Source organism: Anas acuta, chromosome 1, assembly GCF_963932015.1.
Source record: "Anas acuta chromosome 1, bAnaAcu1.1, whole genome shotgun sequence".
In the NCBI taxonomy this organism is placed as follows: domain Eukaryota; kingdom Metazoa; phylum Chordata; class Aves; order Anseriformes; family Anatidae; genus Anas; species Anas acuta.
Genome location: NC_088979.1, coordinates 132801358 through 132819981, shown reverse-complemented (window position 1 = coordinate 132819981; position 18624 = coordinate 132801358). Strand labels below are relative to the sequence as shown.

Here is an 18624-nt window from a genome sequence, read left to right as displayed (position 1 = left end):
GCTTTTGCTATCCCCAAAGGAGAATATACTTCAAGAAGGATGTGCACTTGAGACACAAAAGGATGTTTGGGGAGATGTTTGACACCAATTTGAATGTATTCTCAGTCTTCCCTTCTCTCTCCCCTTCTCTTTGTTTGACAGCAATGCTTAGAGCTAAAAAACAGCCTGTTGGCCCAGCAGAAAGGGACTCAGTCATCACTGGAACGTCTCAAAACCCTCATTAGACTGATCCAAAATGAGCAGATGATTCAGGTTACCATGACAACCACCACCACCTCCTCCCTGCTCACCGTCCCCTGGATCAAACCCTCCTCTGCCTCTGCTGCCATGCACAAAGCCTTGCAGCAGTCACAGGGCAACAACTGACAGAGCCGGCTGCACCAGAGACAAGGAAGGGGGAAGAGAAACTTTACACCCATGCGCAAAGGAGAGATTAAACTGAGACAAAGGAGAGAAGGAACAATCTCGGGTTTTGTACACGTAGGAACTCTCAAGGAACAAGCAAGGTCCAGTTTGTAGGCCACTGTGGCGGCTGCTTCACAGGGAGCAGGACGTGGTTATGTGTTTGCCGAGACCTTCAGTGCTGATGAGATTTTTTTGTTATGTTGGCCTTAATATATTTATGACTGAGGATGAACAGGAAGAGTACAGCCGATAGAAAGTGGAATATCCTTTTTGTGGGGAGACAGGCAGTTTTGCAGTTCTGCTTTAAGGGGAAAATTTAAAACGCAGAGTTAGTGAGCTAGTGGGGACGTAGTTGGGCTGAAAGCTGCGGGAGGGAGATTGGTGATATCAAAAGAAACCGAGCTACTTAGGACTTGACATGGATTCTTATCAAAGGAACAAAGTTGGCTCCATTGACTCGGGCGAGCAGGAGCTGGGGCTGTTTTGACCAGAATGGACACTCACAGAGCCTTCAGAACAAAAGATCATTTTTTTCCAGTATTATTAGAGTTGAGAATTGCAGATATTTAAATAAAGAAACTGTATGAAGTTAGCGTTTCTAGTAAAATATTGAAGTATTTTCATGCTGATGCTTCTGTATATGCGTTCCTAAGTATTTAAAAAAGTGTGACTGTAAAACTCCTTACTTTTGCAGGTCCTTTTTACTTATTTTGCTATTGGTGTATTTTTCTCATGGAGTTTTTGTGTAAGATTTAGCATAAACCATAATAGTGGATATCATTGGCAGGTTGGGTTTGGTTTTTTAAAGAGGTTATTTTGGGGGTTTTCATTTTTGTTAGTTTATTTTTTTTTAAGAAAAAAAAATCTGTTTTTTGTTTATTGACAGTACAGATAATATGCCAAAAAGTTAACTTCACATTTTTGTACTGCATTTTTATTGTTAAAAGTATGTAACTTTTGGTATCGTATGTATTTTTTTATTATTATTGTTGTTTTTTCCTTTTTGCTTGCAGAAATATCTGCTGAAATGGTGCAGGAAAAAAAAAAAAACTGCCTCAAGGGGTTGTTACTGGATAATATCAAGAGTTCTTGGGGAGTGACAGGCAGCGGCAGATCGTAAGGGTTTGTAGGCTGTTTTGGGGGGTTACTTTTTTCAGGGTTTTTTTGGAAACAATTTCTTTTTAAGATTCTATTGGCTTTTAGCACATTTGGGAAGCATTTGGCATTAGCCTGAGAAAACCCTTGCACACCTGCTTGTTTCACTAGCTAGTCTTCCTGATCCTGCCAGGGTCCACCGGCCCCCCGCAGGCCACCCACCATTCCCACAGCCCCACTGCCAGCCTGGGAAGTGAGTGACGGGCACCCCGTTTTTTCTCAGTGTCACCCCCACCAGATATCATTGTCTCTGTCGTTTGAGTTCTTCATCAATTAGCACAACAGATACTTAAGGAAAGTGAGAAGCCACCAGAGCATGGCACGAAGCTAGTCTCTCATGTTAGCATTATCACATGGTGCCGAATCTCACTCTCTCTCTCTTTTTTATTTAAAAAAAAAAAAACAAAAACACAAACAAGTGGGGGACTGGTTTGTTCTGTTGCCCATCACTAGGCAGCACATGGTCCCTTCAACCATTTTCACAACTCCGGGAGAAACTGTGCAGTACTATACAAATCTATTTTAATACACAACACTCAGTTGAACAAGATTTTTATATTCTTTTATTGATGAACAAAGTGAACTAAATAAAACACAATTGTTATACATTGGTTATTGTATGCCAATTATGCATTCTAATGTGGCTTGCAATGTAAATGTTTTCAGGTTTAACTTTTTTTTTTCCTTCTCAGACAAATTAAAAGAAAAAAAAAAGAAAAGCGTGGAAAGTTGAATATGTGAAGAATTTCTGAAGAAGTGTCTTGGACTGTTAAAAGTAGTTATTTTGAAAAGGGGACTGTCCAGTGGATAGTGTGCATAGAAAAAAAAAAAAGTGTTTGTCTTATATATGCCAATGTAGTTTTACTTCTTTATGATGCATTAAACTCAATTGACAATTTAACAGTTGTCATGCCATTCTCTGCTGAAGGGGTGCAGTTTGCCTTGGTCAGGACTACTGTGAGCCTTTCCTGTCCAGTTTCTACAGAGGCGAGGGCAAGCAACCAGCACCTATTTCTCCAACACCATCTTAAAATTTTTGGGTTCTTGCTCATGGCAGGTTACTGGAAGGAGACTTGCCGCGGGCTGAGAGATGCAGTTGCTGCTGCTGCAGATCTGCTGGCAGCCTTGCAGGCTTTGCATTTAGACCTGTGCATTCAGGCATTGGTCCAATGCTAGGATGAGAGCAGTAGGCCCAGTCTGCCAAACTGTTTATAAATCACTGTATAAATGTAGCAATTAAAGAATGAGAGGTTAGGTCCTTTGCAGAAGCTGTCTGGTTTCTGGCAGGCGGAAGGGCACAACTTCAATGAAAACAAACAAACAAACAAACTGATTAAGGAGACATTGGGGAGGCAAGGAAAATATTAAGGAAGTATTGGGGAGGCATTGGAGAGGCAAGGACAATCCCAAGACAAGGACTGTATATCTCGAAACAAGACACTGGAACTCATGATAAGGAAGCGGCAGACAGACAGAGCAACAAATGTAAGGACTATAAATCTCAAAACAGGACATTGGAATTCATTATAAAGATACAACAAATGGAAGAATTAGCAACCACCAGCTCTTGCAATTAAGAAACATGCCAACTCAGCAGATTCCTGACCAAAGGTGAAAAGTACACTGTGAGGAAGACTCGGGGTCTTCCTCCCAAAGACCCCTGCCCACGTCCCAAAGACACCTGCCCACGATTCTTGTGAGGCTCTACGCAGGTGCAAGGTGCCAAAAGGCTAATTAGCATGAGAAGCGAGGGAAGGTGGGGATAGGTAATGAATATGTATAGGCGCATGTAGTATATTGATAGATTGATTGTATAAATTCAAGACTGCTTTCAGCTTTGGGCATGCACGATAGGTGGAGAGATCCCCCGTGCATCCAGCACTGCAATAAAGAATATACCACTTAAAGGAATTTCAGCTTCAATCTTTGAATCAAAACAAACAAACAAAATAGAGCATGCCAATGTTAAAGCCCTATGAAACCTACCACAAATAATTATGCAGAGCAGGAGACACAGCAATAACGCTTGCACCTATTGGGCAGGTTTTTGTTGTTTATTTTATTTTCTTTGCTTTTGTTTTGTTTTCCAGAGAAGACAGGATTTTTTGCTTGGCTGTTGCTTCTGGGTGTGGCTTTTTGGGTGTGGACCCAAATCACAAATGTGTGGCTTTCCAGATAGTGAGGGAGCTAAAGGCTCCTTTACTGATCCGACTGCTATGCCATCGCCATCGGCCCCTCTGCTGCTACAGCCATCGAAGGCTTTTGCTGTTACGCCCCCTGCTGACCTGGACTTGCCTTTTGACCCAGGCCTCATGGGCCTTGAAAAGGAGATGGATATGCTTTTCTTCGATCTGGGAAGAAAGGGATACATAAGGCCTGAAGACCGAGTTGGCTGGACAACTTAAAGCAAGACTTATTGTTCAAAAGGAATGGAAAATGGAGACTGTTAAGTCATGGAACTTAAAGGATTGTTTGTTACCTTTCCTGATTGTAAGCATATATAGGCATGCTTGCATTTAGTATGTAAAGCAATGTTCTGTATATTTAGAATGTTTGATGTTTGTGTGTGCATGTTGGTGGAGCGTAGACTCCCCGCACACCCAGCGCTGTTTACTGTTTACTTGCCTTTTGTACCTAATAGAAATATTTGTTTTATAAATATTAAAAAATTCAGATTGAGTTGAGACCTCATTTATAACAGGCTGATGGATAAGTTCACTGCTGGGAAGTTCCAGGAGAAGTGCCTCTGAAAGAGATGACCATTTACTCACAGAAACCAAATCAGCAGTTGATTTGCACTGAGCGATGCCCAACTGCACAGAAGCAATAGAAAAGCACCCAGCATGCAAGTCCTGGTGTCTAACAATGTGTGGGACATGTTCTGGGACATATTCTTGGTGGCTCCCCTCCTCCTGCTCTTCAGCTTTGGGATACCCTTCTGGCCAGATTAAAGGAGAAGTGATTCAAGATGGGTTTATGAAGACCTTGATGCACTGAATATGTCAGCCCACTCATACCTGGCATGCAGTAAGTCCTAATATTTGGCAACAGCAGACTGTAGCAGAGCAGCTTTGGCTGTCTGCTGTGATGGACATACACATACACTGATCTGCACACTCAGTCTAAGGATTGCGTTTAAACACGAAACGAACAAAGGATTTAATGCATTATGGTTGAACTAACTCTGTACAGAGCATGTTCAGTCCAAAACCTCCCCAACCCAAAATGTGACAAGCATGAAACACAGACTGTTGTCAGCAGGCTTTTGCTGTTACGCCCCCTGCTGACCTGGACGTGCCTTTTGACCCAGGCCTCATTGGCCTTGAAAAGGAGATGGATATGCTTTTCTTCAACCTGGGAAGAAAGGGATACATAAGGCCTGAAGACCGAGTTGCTTGACAACTTAAAGCGAGACATATTGTTCAAAGGGAATGGAAAATGGAGACTTGTAAGTAATCTAGAAAAGAAGTGGAAAATGGAGACTGTTAAGTCATGGAACTTAAAGGATTGTTTGTTACCTTTTCTGATTGTACGTATAATATAGGCATGCTTGCATTTAGTATGTAAAGCAATGTTCTGTATATTTAGAATGTTTGATGTTCGTGTGTGTGTGTTGGTGGAGTGTAGACTCCCCGCACACCCAGTGCTGTTTACTTGCCTTTTGTACCTAATAGAAATATTTGTTTTATAAATATTACAAAATTCAGATTGAGTTGAGACCTCATTTATAACAATATTAAAGTTTGCAAGGCTCTGAGAGATTCTGTGATGCTCAAGGAGTGCAGCATGCACATGCAGGTCGTCTGCTCACACGTAAGTGATATTAATACATGGAAGTTTTTTGTAAGAACTGTAAAGACCCTCCCTTGGTTAATGACATATTATTCAGTCCTCCTACATTTTTTCATAGATTCAGGGTAGAAAAGTACTCCTTTCCTCCTTCAGTGCTTGTTGCTAGAAGCATCCTGATAATCAGACTAATCTTGGGACCAATTTTCAACTCCTAACAGCTCAGTAAACTAAAATGCTTAGGCAATTTATTCTCTGTATATTGTCAGCTAGGTAACACTTGATTTCTCATTCCATGACTGCATTTTATTGTTTTAAACTGAAATCCAGCATGTGTGTTTCCAACAGATTATCTCCATAAGCACTTTCTTTTTGCTATGGAAATGATCTGAAAATTGTTCTTTGATATGAGAGAAGAGTTCACAAGGCTACACTGTACAAAAGCTCGAATTGTGCAATTATCATTTGTAAAGAGAAACTGTTATCAAAGTAACTGCAGGGGACACCTCCAGGACTCCTCTTAAAGTCAGGAAATTTGAAACATCTATTTCTCTAACACGAATTTCACTCCAAACCCTTCTGAATAATTCATGAGAGCAGATTTAATGTCATAGTTAAATCTGGCACTCAGGACAGAGATCGGGGGCTTCTGTGGCAGATGTAGGATTTTGCCAGCTCCTTTAGGATTGGGGGGGGGTGGGTTAGAGAGGTTACAGCTAGGATCCCATCAGGAGGGTTTGGCTACTGAGGTGTGAATTGATTTGGGGAAGTTCCTTACCTGTGATGAACAAGTTAGCAAGGAAAGAGTGGGGTAGAAGTCACAGCCACACTTGGTGCTTCTTGTTGCTGCCAATTGGAGAGGCAGGAAGGTGATGGGGAGCAGGAGCGCACCGTCCCCCTGCCCCATTCTGTCCCCACCAGAGCTAGTGGCAACCTGAACCAGAGCCTCTATTTTTCTTACATGGCAACAAATTATCCACAGCAAGGGATAACAGATGTTACCTGTTCTTTAAAGAAAGAAGCCACCTTGAAAGAAGAAAATGCTACTTTGCTCTTCATTCAGTAAATGAGCGTTATAAATTGCTGGGAAATGGTAGCTTACAAAGCACTCAAAGGAAGACCTACAGTTTGGCATGTGACCAATACCAAGGAGTGACTGCTTCTAATTAGCACCTGGTGTGTCTACAGCCAGGCAAACTAGCTGAGGGGATGCTCATTTTTTGCAATCCCTGCTCTTTCCCAACCTAGGATGAGTTGGAGAACTATGTCTGTGAGTGTGGGAATAGAAATGTTTTTGCAGAGTTACATTGTTTAAGGGTAAGAAATGTGGTAATGAGATATGCTTGCAGTGATAAGAAAACTTAGCAGGCAACCTTGTAAAATGCAACCAGACTCCTTAGAATAATTAGGTGAAAATCATGGTGTCAAGTCAAGAAAGGTAAGTGAAGAAACATTACCACTTCAAGCAGTAAAACAGTTAAAAGAAATTTGAAGTTTAACAGCCAGCAACTGAAGGCCATGCATTGTCTGTGAAGCATCAGATAGATTGTGAACCTGGATTACCCACTCAGTGGGAAAACAGGGGAGGGTCCTGTCATCAAAAAAGTATATAAACTGTGTTTTGGAACTAGTAGGCATGCTCTCCTGCTCCTGGTCATTGAGAAATAAAGTATATAAACGGTACCGTGTGACTAGTAGGTAAGCTCCTGCTTGTGGGATGCCCGCCATTGTAATCGCGAATAAATTACTACTTCACTGAGATCCTCGCCTGAGCCTAAGTTACTGGCTATGGAGTGTTTCTCACAGTGAGGTAGACCCGTCTCCCCCCAGCAAGCAAAGCTGGCTTCCACAAACTAGGGACTTCACCCCATTGGGATCTGGTACCTTAAAACCATCCAATAATCACATTCCCATTATGCAGTGTAGCCTGAAGACTACTACATTTAAAATGCCATTTAATACTGCTAGATTTTTGGAAGAGCACAAAGGAAATGGAAAACAATCATTTTATACTGCTTATCAGCATTTAATCTCAAAGCACTTTTCTAATGCCAAGTACTACCTCATTTTACAGACAGCAAGACTAAAAGTTATACATATGTATTTTTACCAAGGTCAGAGAGTGGAAAAATATTCAGGTTTTGTTGATTCCCAGCCTCAGCCACTGGCTCGAAGCCACATTCCTCCTATGTTAAGAACACGCTGAAGATTCACGGAACCATGCTATGCCAAATCACTGAACAGCACTGAGCAGAACCGAGTGTTTTCCATAACACAAGCTATGGTGCTGTTACTGATAACTCAGACAAAACCAAGATTAACTGCAATACAAAACATAGACAGTTGTGTCCTTTGCAACCTCCTTTTGCTGAAATGCAACAATCATGAATAAATATTAATTATTCTCTTTGTACTATGCATAATTTTATATTTAAATAGGAGTCATGTAGTTCTTACTCATAAATATTCAAAAACCAAAAATTTGTCCTTAAGACACTGGACGAACTACCAAAAACACATGACTATGATGTGGAAAGTTGGTCCTAATGGATCTTGCTCTAAAGCCTCTGTATTTTTCAAATTTCAAATCATTGCCTAATGCTACAGATGACACCTACTGGGCAAATGAAGGCCTGACACATCCAGCATGACAGCCTGCATGGTTATTTCCCTAAATTGCTGAAAAAAACAAATCATCTTTACCCACTGCAATAAGATTTTATTGCACCCATTACATAGGGATGCAATTCATATCTGCTGAGAGGAAGGCGAGAAGTACAAGTCATCAACTAGCTAGAACCTTCAGGATAAAAAGTGGCTTTTGTTTGCAGAGGAGGGGATGTCTAAATTGTCCTCCAGAGGCAAGTAGTTCTATTGAAGTCTGTTTCCGTAGTTCTGTAGAAGCAGGAAGATGTGAACATTAGGGCAAATACTGCTTACCTTTTATTTTTAACCATTTTCTTTTGCTTTGCAAGCAAAAATTCGTTACACCAATAATTTCATTACACCAACCCACACTAATCAGTGTTAAACAATGAAAGAGTAGTGGTTTAGAGTTCATCAAATACGAGCAATATCAATGGCATAGTTAGAAGGGAAACACTGAAAAATCTCCCTTTATGTTGGCTAATTATTCACATTGAGTCTAATAACAGACTTTAAATGTATAATAATGACATTAGGTATATTATCCAACTTATTGCTGTTACTGCTTTTTAGAGAAATCAATTTGAAGAACAAATTTCCATCAACTTAAACTGCAAAGGCATGCAGCCCAAACATAAGGAGTACTTTTCTCAAAGTTATTCTATATTATCTATTATGCATTCACTAATGTTCCACTGATAAAGGTTACAAGTACCAAGAGTAAAAATGTAAGATTATTGTTCTTCATTTAAACTTACAATAAAAAGGACCTTCCACACATTTTGCATGTGTAGGTACAGTGATTAACTGCATAAGTTAGAAATCTGCAAGCATAACTAGCTAGCTGTCTGCACAGCTCATATTATCCAGGAAATACTTCACAGCAGCAGCAAGCCTGACATGCCGCAACTGCACACACCTTTCTGTATAAACAAAACACTTAAAAATAGGTCTAGACATTTTAATATCTTAAAAATTGATTCCATCTTTATTAACTTAGAGAAATTTCTAACAAACAAATAACAACAAAATAGCTGTACAGTCAGGTGTGGTCCAGAATTTAGCTCTGCATGGCCCCAGAAAATAATGTCATATAGTAAGGTCTTCAGATCCCTAAACAAATAACAGTGTCACCTACTGTCATGATTTTTTTTTTAACATACCAGTTTTTGTCAACTGTTCAAGTTTAATAAGGGGATTCACTTTGACCTATAGGTCTTTGAATGTTCATATTCTCCCATTTGAGAGGAACACATGGGGCACTGTGCTTCTCTCAATGTCTTTGGTACCTGGAAAATTATAGAAACTTTATATCGAAAGGTTTTTTTTTTTTTTTTTTTTTTACAGGAGAGGGAACTGAATATAAAGCTCCTACCAGTTGAGGCACAGAGACATTTTCCTTAGGCAGTCTAATGTCATTTCCCTTTCTGGGAACATTAAGGTAAGATCTCACCAGGCACTGTTCGGGAGTTGAATATATTCATGTAGAAATCTATCAGTAGTTCAGTGAAGAGATTCAGAGGTACCAGAGCACTCAGTGAAACTGTTCCTTTAGACGGCCAGATCAAGTTCAAGCCAAAGACACAGGCCAGGCTGGATGCTGTCATTCTGTTATATATGCTCTCACATGAAACCTGAAAAGATATAAACATAAATAGGTATATGCAGATGGATGCCCTGTGACTGGGAGATGAGACTCCCCCATACTGAGGATGAGCCAATGACGGGCATAGACCCTGACCACAGGTACATCAGTAGCTTCTTAATAGCCTCAGGACTGTGAGGAATGTTTTAACAATTCGTGTCAATAAAGAACAGTCCTGTCTGCCTCTGGGTCCTGCACTGGCAATTTAATTCTTGAACCACAGATGCAGTGTGTCCCAGTCTCCCCCTCATTCTAGTCAATTTATCAAGTCTTCAGAAAATGCTTCTCAAATTTATGAACCTGTTTGCTTTTGTTATTCCGAACTTCTATTTCTAACAGTTACAGCCTTTTTTTTTTGCTTCTTCAAGATTGACTTAACACTGCTATAGGTGTGACTGTCCCTGTGAATGGCTGGTGAGGAATGTTTTAATAAGAAAGCTATTTGTGTTTGTATGAAGTCTTTGATGTCTGGGGGTTTCAGAACAACTGATAACAACTAGTGACTGTTATGGGATACTACGCAAGCCTCTGATATCTGGCCAGGTGGCCGAGAGATTAAGAAGAAAAAAAAAAAAAGAAGTTGAAGGACAGCTAGGAGACAAGACCTGCAGGGGATGCTGTATAAACTTGGACAAAGAAAAGACAAGAAAAAAACTTGGAGAGGAAGACTACAAGCCTTCAGCATGAAAGACCCCTAGAGACCCCCAGAGGGACCACCGGAGACTGATGCGCATGCTCCAGTGGGAGGGACTGGACCCCGGAAGCTAATTATAATAACCTATTTTTTTTAGAAGTAGTAATGAATATGTATTAGTCTAGGAGTATAAAAATCAGGTACTTGATGTGGCTGGTGTGCGTCCTGGTGGAGCGGAGACTACTGGTGCACCCAGTGCTGTTTGCTTACCTCTATTCTTTTAATAAATCCTATTTTTTTATTTAATCCTATTTTGAAGACTGATCCATTTCTAACAGGACTGACCATGTAGCTGAGAGTCAGGGGACTACTGGGGTCTGTGTCCCACAAGAAAAGATTTCAGCAACTCAAGCAAAAAGACTGAACTATTTCCTTATGCTAGGAAAAATAATTGTGTTGAGTCTTCTATATGGAATCTGTTATCTGTGCTGGAGGGCAGAGAAGGACAGCAGAAACAGCTATTCCATCTGCTTCTGCTACATCTTTTACAGAATAAACCTCCAAAGTTCTGAAGTTGTTCGTGAGGGTTCAAAAGAACTTTTTTATTCCACTGAAGCATGACTTCACTTCCAAGTACCTCCACATTCATCCAATTCCTCTAAAGCTATTGAGGTGTAAATGGGCTGTAGGTGAGATATACAGCACTGAAATCTGTTCTGTACCTGCATGATGTATCCTTTGTGTGTCTATAGATGTGAACCCCGAACTGGGTAGCAGAAATAATTTTTCTTCCCTGTATGATCTTGGCAAGGAATTTGTATATATTCTGCCCTCCTGCATTGCATGTCTGGTATCCAAAGCCAATAAGGTCTGGGTGTCCTATCTGACAGGTTCCCTGCTATTGCAAAGAGCCAGCTAGTTGAAAGTTTGTTCTTCCTGACATAGGTAATTCATCCAGTTCTTCCCAGGCTGATGGCTGCAGTTGTTGATAAGCAGTAATCTGTCATAGGAAGACCATACAGTCACATACTGTGACGTGCAGGCTGCTTTGAAGTTGTTGCCTTGGAGTAGAATGGGGAAGAATTGGCTATATAATCCTGTGTGCTAGGGTTTCAAGTAGAAGAGAAAAACAAAAATTTTGCTTCTCATTGCCTCTCAATTTCTGCCTTTGCCATAGGGCCTCCTGAAAAGGCAGCTTAGTAGTATTGTGAAAAGTCTGATGGCAGTAAAGGAAAAATCTAAGAAACACTATAATCATGTGAGCACTTCTTAGTACATGCATAAAGTCCAGTTGCGCTCTACCCAGTAATGAAGGTTTTGTTCCCTTCTGCCTCCTTGAATGGCCCCACTTTCCTCAGTGCTCTACCTAGAGAGAAACCTTCTTGCTCAGCCATCAGGGGATATAAAATCCTTTAGACACGCATGCAGGATGAGTGTTTTCTTTGGGAGACATGAAGAAGCACACGTGCCAAAAGCTCAGCATTTTCTCTCTAGCCATAATTACTTTTTCCAAAAAGAGGTACAATTTTTCCTTCCAACCTTTCCTTTACCCTCCTAGGCCATTAGAGATACTATTATGTTGCCTATATTAAAGGGTCCAATTTTTTTTTAAGGTCATGAAGCAGGGCTGGATAAAGGAAGGGCTGTTAATAAGAACATACTGGAGCCATAACTACCTTTTCAAAGGATTGAGTTCACAATGCAAGACTAAAAAGTCACCAGATTAAACGATGCCTGCTTCATGACCTTACAGAAAACCCACATCATTCTCTCTAGAGTTATGTACCATGTATAGCAATGTAGCAAGCTACCACCAAAGTAACTGATGAGGGAAAACAATCAGGACAATGACGATTACCCTGCTAACAATGTGGCACACACCTAGGTATAACCCTACTGGTAGATGGACAGTGAAGCTTGCCTTTGGATTCAGGTAAATGCAGCAAGGTTAGGGACTGGTGTTCTGGCTCTCAGGTCAAGAGACCCACACTGGCTGCATCCACATTGAGCAATGTGCTGAGTAGAACAAATCATTTTTTGGTGTTTCTTTCACTTGGAAGTCTCTAAAATAATCACGGAATCACAGAATCACAGAATTTCTAGGTTGGAAGAGACCTCAAGATCATCGAGTCCAACCTCTGACCTAACACTAACAGTCCCCACTAAACCATATCCCTAAGCTCTACATCTAAACGTCTTTTAAAGACTTCCAGGGATGGTGACTCCACCACTTCCCTGGGCAGCCTGTTCCAATGCCTAACAACCCTTTCGGTAAAGAAGTTCTTCCTGAGATCCAACCTAAAACTCCCCTGGTGCAACTTAAGCCCATTCCCCCTCGTCCTGTCACCAGACACGTGGGAGAATAGACCAACCCCCACCTCTCTACAGCCTCCTTTAAGGTATCTGTAAAGAGCAATAAGGTCACCCCTGAGCCTCCTTTTCTCCAGGCTGAACAAGCCCAGCTCCCTCAGCTGCTCCTCGTAGGACTTGTTCTCCAGGCCCCTCACCAGCTTCGTCACCGTTCTCTGGACCCGCTCAAGCACCTCAATGTCCTTCTTGTAGCGAGGGGCCCAAAACTGAACACAGTACTCGAGGTGCGGCCTCACCAGAGACGAGTACAGGGGGACAATCACCTCCCTAGCCCTGCTGGTCACACTGTTTCTTATGCAAGCCAGGATGCTGTTGGCCTTCTTGGCCACCTGAGCACACGGCTGGCTCATATTCAGCCGACTATCAACCATCACTCCCAGGTCCTTCTCTGCCTGGCAGCTCTCCAACCACTCATCTCCCAGCCTGTAGCTCTGCTTGGGGTTATTGCAATGTGAGAGCTCTGCTGCAGCCTATCACATTGGTGTGCTTTTACAGCATGAAATGAAAACCATGTGCTGCATACCCTAAGGAGGGTACTTTAAGCATACATGGGTCAGGTACATTGTGGTGGCACAAAAGCACATGGTATTTTACTCAAGGGCAGTGGAGGGTGGAAGGAGCCAAACCTGTTGCAGGTGCCTCTCCCATGGTTTTTGAGGGTACTCCTGACATACTCTCACCTGCAAGGTGTACAGGTGCTGTCTCTGAGTGCTTGTTGAAACACATCTAGATCAAACTACCCATCTCCTCAAATGCCAGTGCTTCAGCCCAAAGTAACAACACTGCAACTTGCTGGTAGAGCTGCATTATAATTCTTTTTTTTTTTTTTTTTTTTTTTTTTCAGGTCTACTGTCTCAAAGAACGTTTCTAACTCTGAAATAAATCCACCTCTTCTTTCCTGTTACCACTTCATGAACATTTCAAGGAGGCAGTCCATGTCGAAACAATCAACAAAAATACCCACGACACAGCCTCTCTCCTGAGAGAGAAAATTCTTAACATAAAATGAACCAGTGATTATGTCTGAGGCAGAGCTATGCTAAGCCTTGCCTGTGAGTCATCAATTAGGTAGATGCTCAGGAATTCGAGGGAGACACTGCACTCATTCTACCTTGTTCTCATTCCGCAGTGTGCAGCAATGCCTTCCTCAGCAGATCCCAGAAAAAGTGTGCAGCTGAATCCTACTCTTTCTCCACAATAATCTTTGCTGCTCATCAAAAGCTGCAAGCAAGGAAGCCCTTTCATAACAGTGGTAGTGGCTTTATCCCTCCCTGAGGGGATTTGGCTTCTTACAAGAAGAATACAAGATTTTGGCTATACAATTGGCATCTTTAGCATTTGGACTAACTCCCCTAGACTCTTTCTTTGATTCCATCACAAAGTTACTAACCATTACCTGTTTCAAGTGAGAATACACTCGCTCTGCCAATTTGACATGTTAATAAAAGACAATTCTCCAAAGACCTAGATTTTATCTTCAAAGGAATCATCCGAACATCACAAAAAAGTGTAGCAAGAAAGAACTACACAACTCCAGCTTGCTGGGTTTTTCCTTCTTTGACCGGAACACGTATAAAAAATCATTATGTAATGACAACTTATATTGAAAGAAAGGCCTCTAGAAATCTTATTATTTACCTTCAAATAAAACTTGCAAATTGCTAAACTCATCATTGGAAGTAAATGCTGAAGATTTAGTGCCACATCAACAAATACAAAATATACATCTCCACCACTCCAGATTGCATACCCAGTTTCCCCCAGCAAAACGGTAAAAATTTTTGGACTCCACAAACGTGCATCCCAGCACCCTGATGGATACTGCAGGAATGACACCAGTCTGCCACTATTCTGCATAATGAACTTCAACAGTGTAATGATAGACGGTAGAAACTTCAGCAGTGTAATGATAGAAGGTAGAAACAACCAATTACCATCACATTTTACAAATACTAGGACATCACCATCTTTTTGACTTTGTACTCACAATGCTTAAGGGAAGTTGACAAGACACTTCCAGATGAAAATTACTAAATATTAAAACACTCCCACAAACTGACTGGAAATGCAAGATTCTATCCCCTACTCTCTGCTAACTGCACAAAGGTGCCAACTGCTTGTATCTCCTCCACAAGGTTTAGTCATCTAATCCTTCCCATCGTGCCCCATAGCCCCAGCCCCCTCCAGGCTTTCCTGGTGCTAATTACACTTTTAAATTGGACAAGTGATTGAGATAAAACATCAATTCTTAGGTTTGTTTCTTCGGTTTTGGATCTGAAGCATAGCTCATGTGACACAAAATCTTATCTATTTTTTCCAGTTGGTCCAGGTAGACATTTTGAATTTGGCAGGTGTTTGCAGTAGCTCCCTCAGGCAAATTAGCCACCCTTTCCCTGCATCAGTGATGACTAAAGGGACAGAAAGATGCAGCAGAATGGGAAGGTGTGTAAGTATAGAGACAGGGGTTGTATGTGCTGTTTTGCCACTTGTTTCTGGTTGTCTGATTTTGTCTACATACCTCAGTTCTCTGCGAATCCAAGGGGGCCTGCAGATCCCTCACCAGTGGCCACCTGCACTGCAAAGTGGAGATGGACAGTGTGGATTTTTAACAGTCAGCTGGGCTCCTTACTGGCAAAATCCCTGACAGTCTAAGGTTAAGGAATTTGGACCTATTTTTGAAATGCAAGTCTTTTACTTCTGTAGGAGTTGTAATATCTTGCTGTAGTACTCTTGGACTAGAAGGAGCTGTTTCATTAAGTAAGGGGGTCGAGACTGCAGAGAAAATGGAGATTTTTTTCTTCTTCCACAAGCCTATATCAGCCTGTACTTAGAGTATTCAAAACCTGTATCTAGTGATTACAATGCATCCCACTTCATGAAATTAGCACAAGTGCCTCTTGTACTACTCAAGGCTGAGCTCATGGAAGAATTAAATTGCCTCTTATATGTAAGAAGGTTGATGCTTGCAGGTAAGAACTAGGATTATTGGTAGAGAGGTCTAAGTTTGAATTGTGTCAGTTTGCGCAGCACACCAATCTGCAATGAACAGAAATCTCTAGCTCCTAGATTGTTTCACATTCCCTTGACCTTTCCACATGCAAATATTCCCCAGGACACTAAGGACGAAAAGCTATGAATCAGCAAAAATTGCAGAGCTGAGCACTAGTATCAACTTGATGCTGTGCTTTACATAACAAGGCACACTCAAAAATAATGCTATGTTCTGTTGCCCAATTACAGAAAACACTATATAGTACTTTTGCACACCTCATTAACACCTCAAGTGCTCAGCTCTTAAGAAGTGCATTAAGATGGTGCATCTATTACTGGAACAAAGTCACTTACATGATTCATAATGCTGAGGAGAGATATCAGTTGCTAAAAGAATAGCCAATAACAGGAGTTCCTTAATAGCATTAGAGTTCAGCTAAGCAACAGTAAACGAGCATGTAGGTATTACAGGAACCTTGAAAGCAATGTCTGAGCAAGGGTCATATCAAGGGTCTTTCCTTTAATCTTGCTTTTCTGTAGTGTTTTGAGGTAATATGGGATGAAATGTACCTGCTTATGAAATACGCTACAAGCTAGAATATGGATTATAGCCCAAGAATAGTTACAGAGGGCTAATTCCTCCAGTGGTAAAAATCAGCATTGTTCTGTATCTGTCATTAGTTCAGTGGGCTCTTCAGACTTCTGAAGGATTGGTCACTTCATTTAGTTGTCAGCTAAAGTTGATCCTCAATTTTAGGCACTTGGATTTGAAAAATGCAATCTAGAAAAGGTTATACACTGGATAAGGCAGAAAGGAGGGAAACTAACACCCTCCTTACTGTCTTTTCCTGCACATAAACTGGCAGCAAAAGGATGTCACAAGGATGACTGGAGAATGACATGTACTGGAAGTTCCCCAAACCCTCACACTTGTGGGGTTAAAAAAAATCAGCAAGCTGTAAAGTAAAACAGAACACAAATTATTTAGTTTATTCAGAAGTATACCAACCGTCCTTGCAAAATAGCAGGACCAAAGCTTTTGTTCAATATTGTAGTAAATTCATTGCAATAAATTCAAATTACAGAATTAGAGGCTATTTTACACAGGAAAATGTTATTTTAAAGATTATATGGAAAATACTTTGCTGATTGTTGTTCCAAAGCTCATTAATACTTTTACCATTCACTAAAATGACACAAATGTAGTGTTTTGTTTGTCCAAAACTTATGCCTTGGAAAAAAAAAAAAGTGATTTTATGTAGTTTTATTCTGGCACCAAAAATTACACACTCACCATTGTCAATCTTTTTCACTGCAAATTAGGGAAAAAAAAGAGTAAAACATATATTTGTGAATGAGGAGTGGAGGACAAAAGACTTTTAAATATTTCATTGTAGGCAGAGTTTCATTTACACAGTAGATTTTCTTACATCTAAAGAATTTCATGGTTAAGGTACGTCTGAGACTGTTGTTTAGCACTGGCTTTTGTTAGAAGCGGCACTAAAGACTGGCATTACTTTTGGAAATTTTACTTATACTCACCATATGGAGAAAGCATATCAGATACTTCAGAACAACATAATTATGTTCAGGAAGTCCATGAATGATCTGTTTACATCTCGTTACTCGTAAACTGCTCTCCACACCTGCAATATCAAAGTCAGTCTTAATTTAACTCGAAAACATCAAAATATTACCAAGAACTAGCACCTTATTTATATCATCTGGAATTACTTATTTACATCTGTAAAACTGACCATAGAAATCAGCCCTATTAACTTCTACCACCACTGTAACAGTTTGGGCTATCTCTTTGTATAAGCTGATCATATTCAGTATTTATCTGGCTAAGACTAACTTCCAGAGTATTTTCTCCATTCAGTGAAAGAGCCAAAATAATTTCTTTGCTAGAAAATTCCTTTGCAAGGTCTTGTTTTGAATCCCATTATCTCCCCATGCATTGAATCCAGATGTCTACCTTTCATGCCTTGATTTTATTCTTGCGGCTCAAAGTGCTCTTTTGGCACTCTACTAACTTCAAACACACTTCTGTGATTCTGCAGGAAACTTTTCAGTCTTGGACAAGGATTTATGAGGCAGCCACTTGAATGGGTAAGAACTTCGTAGAGATAAGCTTAAGCAGGTTCATTAACTCATTTCTATAGATGGGCAAATCTGCAACTAGACCCCAAACTCACTTAGACAGTCTGGGTAAGAATTATGTTAACATTAGAATGCATTTTGAATGCTATTCCAAGAGACATTTTTTTTTCTTTTTTTTTTTTTTTTTTTCCCCCTGCAATATTGTAATTATCTTAGTACTGGAAGTTTAACATCAATTTGGAGAAAGGTCTGACTGTTACAATCATGCCTGACCTAACTGGCTGATTTGTGCTGATGTTTTTTCTCCATTTGTTCAATTTTTCTTTCTCTCCCTGACATTGCTAGAGATGCACAGAAGAATCTATGCATGCACAAAATTCCAGCATGTTAAATGTTCCCTTAAGCTCTGATTTAAATACATGAAGCTATACCCTGGTGAGCTGTGTTGATATTTTTACTACTGCAAAGCTATTACTAGTAGCTTTAGTAGCTTTTTTTTTTTGCTAGTAGCTAGTAGCTTTTACTACTGCAAAGCTAGCCTGTAAGACACAAAAATCTGAGTCACAAGAATTTTCTTGTCAGCCTTCTGCAGAGTAAATAATTCAGGAAGTATAGCAACACCAGGCAAAGGAACTTGAGTAGTTTTCATGACCAAACAAGAAGTTCTTTGAAAATGTCAAGCTTCAAGTTTCTATTATTTTATTTTATTTTATTTTATTTTATTTTATTTTATTTTATTTTATTTTGCCAGTCACTTGGCTAATCTATTTCTCAGCTCCTGTCAATAAATCTAGTAAAAAATATTTCAGATGAGACACTAAAGAGAAAAGCTTCGCTATTATTTCAAAGTATTGTAAAGTAGGCATAGTGTTTTTCTGGGTTTGCA

The 18624-nt window shown here is 40.4% G+C and overlaps 2 protein-coding genes across 26 annotated transcripts in view; one reads left to right on the top strand and one right to left on the bottom strand.

The window, feature by feature from the left end:
• PHF21B (PHD finger protein 21B) overlaps positions 1-2461 on the top strand; it is a 172801-nt gene extending 170340 nt beyond the window's left edge. For 6 of the 7 annotated variants that reach the window (XM_068657338.1, XM_068657391.1, XM_068657355.1 and 3 more), the window contains one exon: positions 142-2461. In XM_068657338.1, coding sequence (XP_068513439.1) covers positions 142-366 — 225 coding nt within the window. In that variant the 3' untranslated portion in view covers positions 367-2461. The remainder of the gene's footprint in view (positions 1-141) is intronic. The other variant, XR_011089237.1, reaches the window with a different exon arrangement.
• A 5824-nt stretch (positions 2462-8285) lies between these two features.
• Positions 8286-18624, bottom strand: part of ARHGAP8 (Rho GTPase activating protein 8) — a 104967-nt gene continuing 94628 nt past the window's right edge. For 15 of the 19 annotated variants that reach the window (XM_068657595.1, XM_068657615.1, XM_068657531.1 and 12 more), the window contains 3 exons: positions 17178-17281; positions 15163-15219; positions 8286-9629 (listed from right to left, as the gene is read on the bottom strand). In XM_068657595.1, coding sequence (XP_068513696.1) covers positions 9432-9629; positions 15163-15219; positions 17178-17281 — 359 coding nt within the window. In that variant the 3' untranslated portion in view covers positions 8286-9431. The other 4 variants (XM_068657568.1, XM_068657493.1, XM_068657650.1 and 1 more) reach the window with 2 other exon arrangements.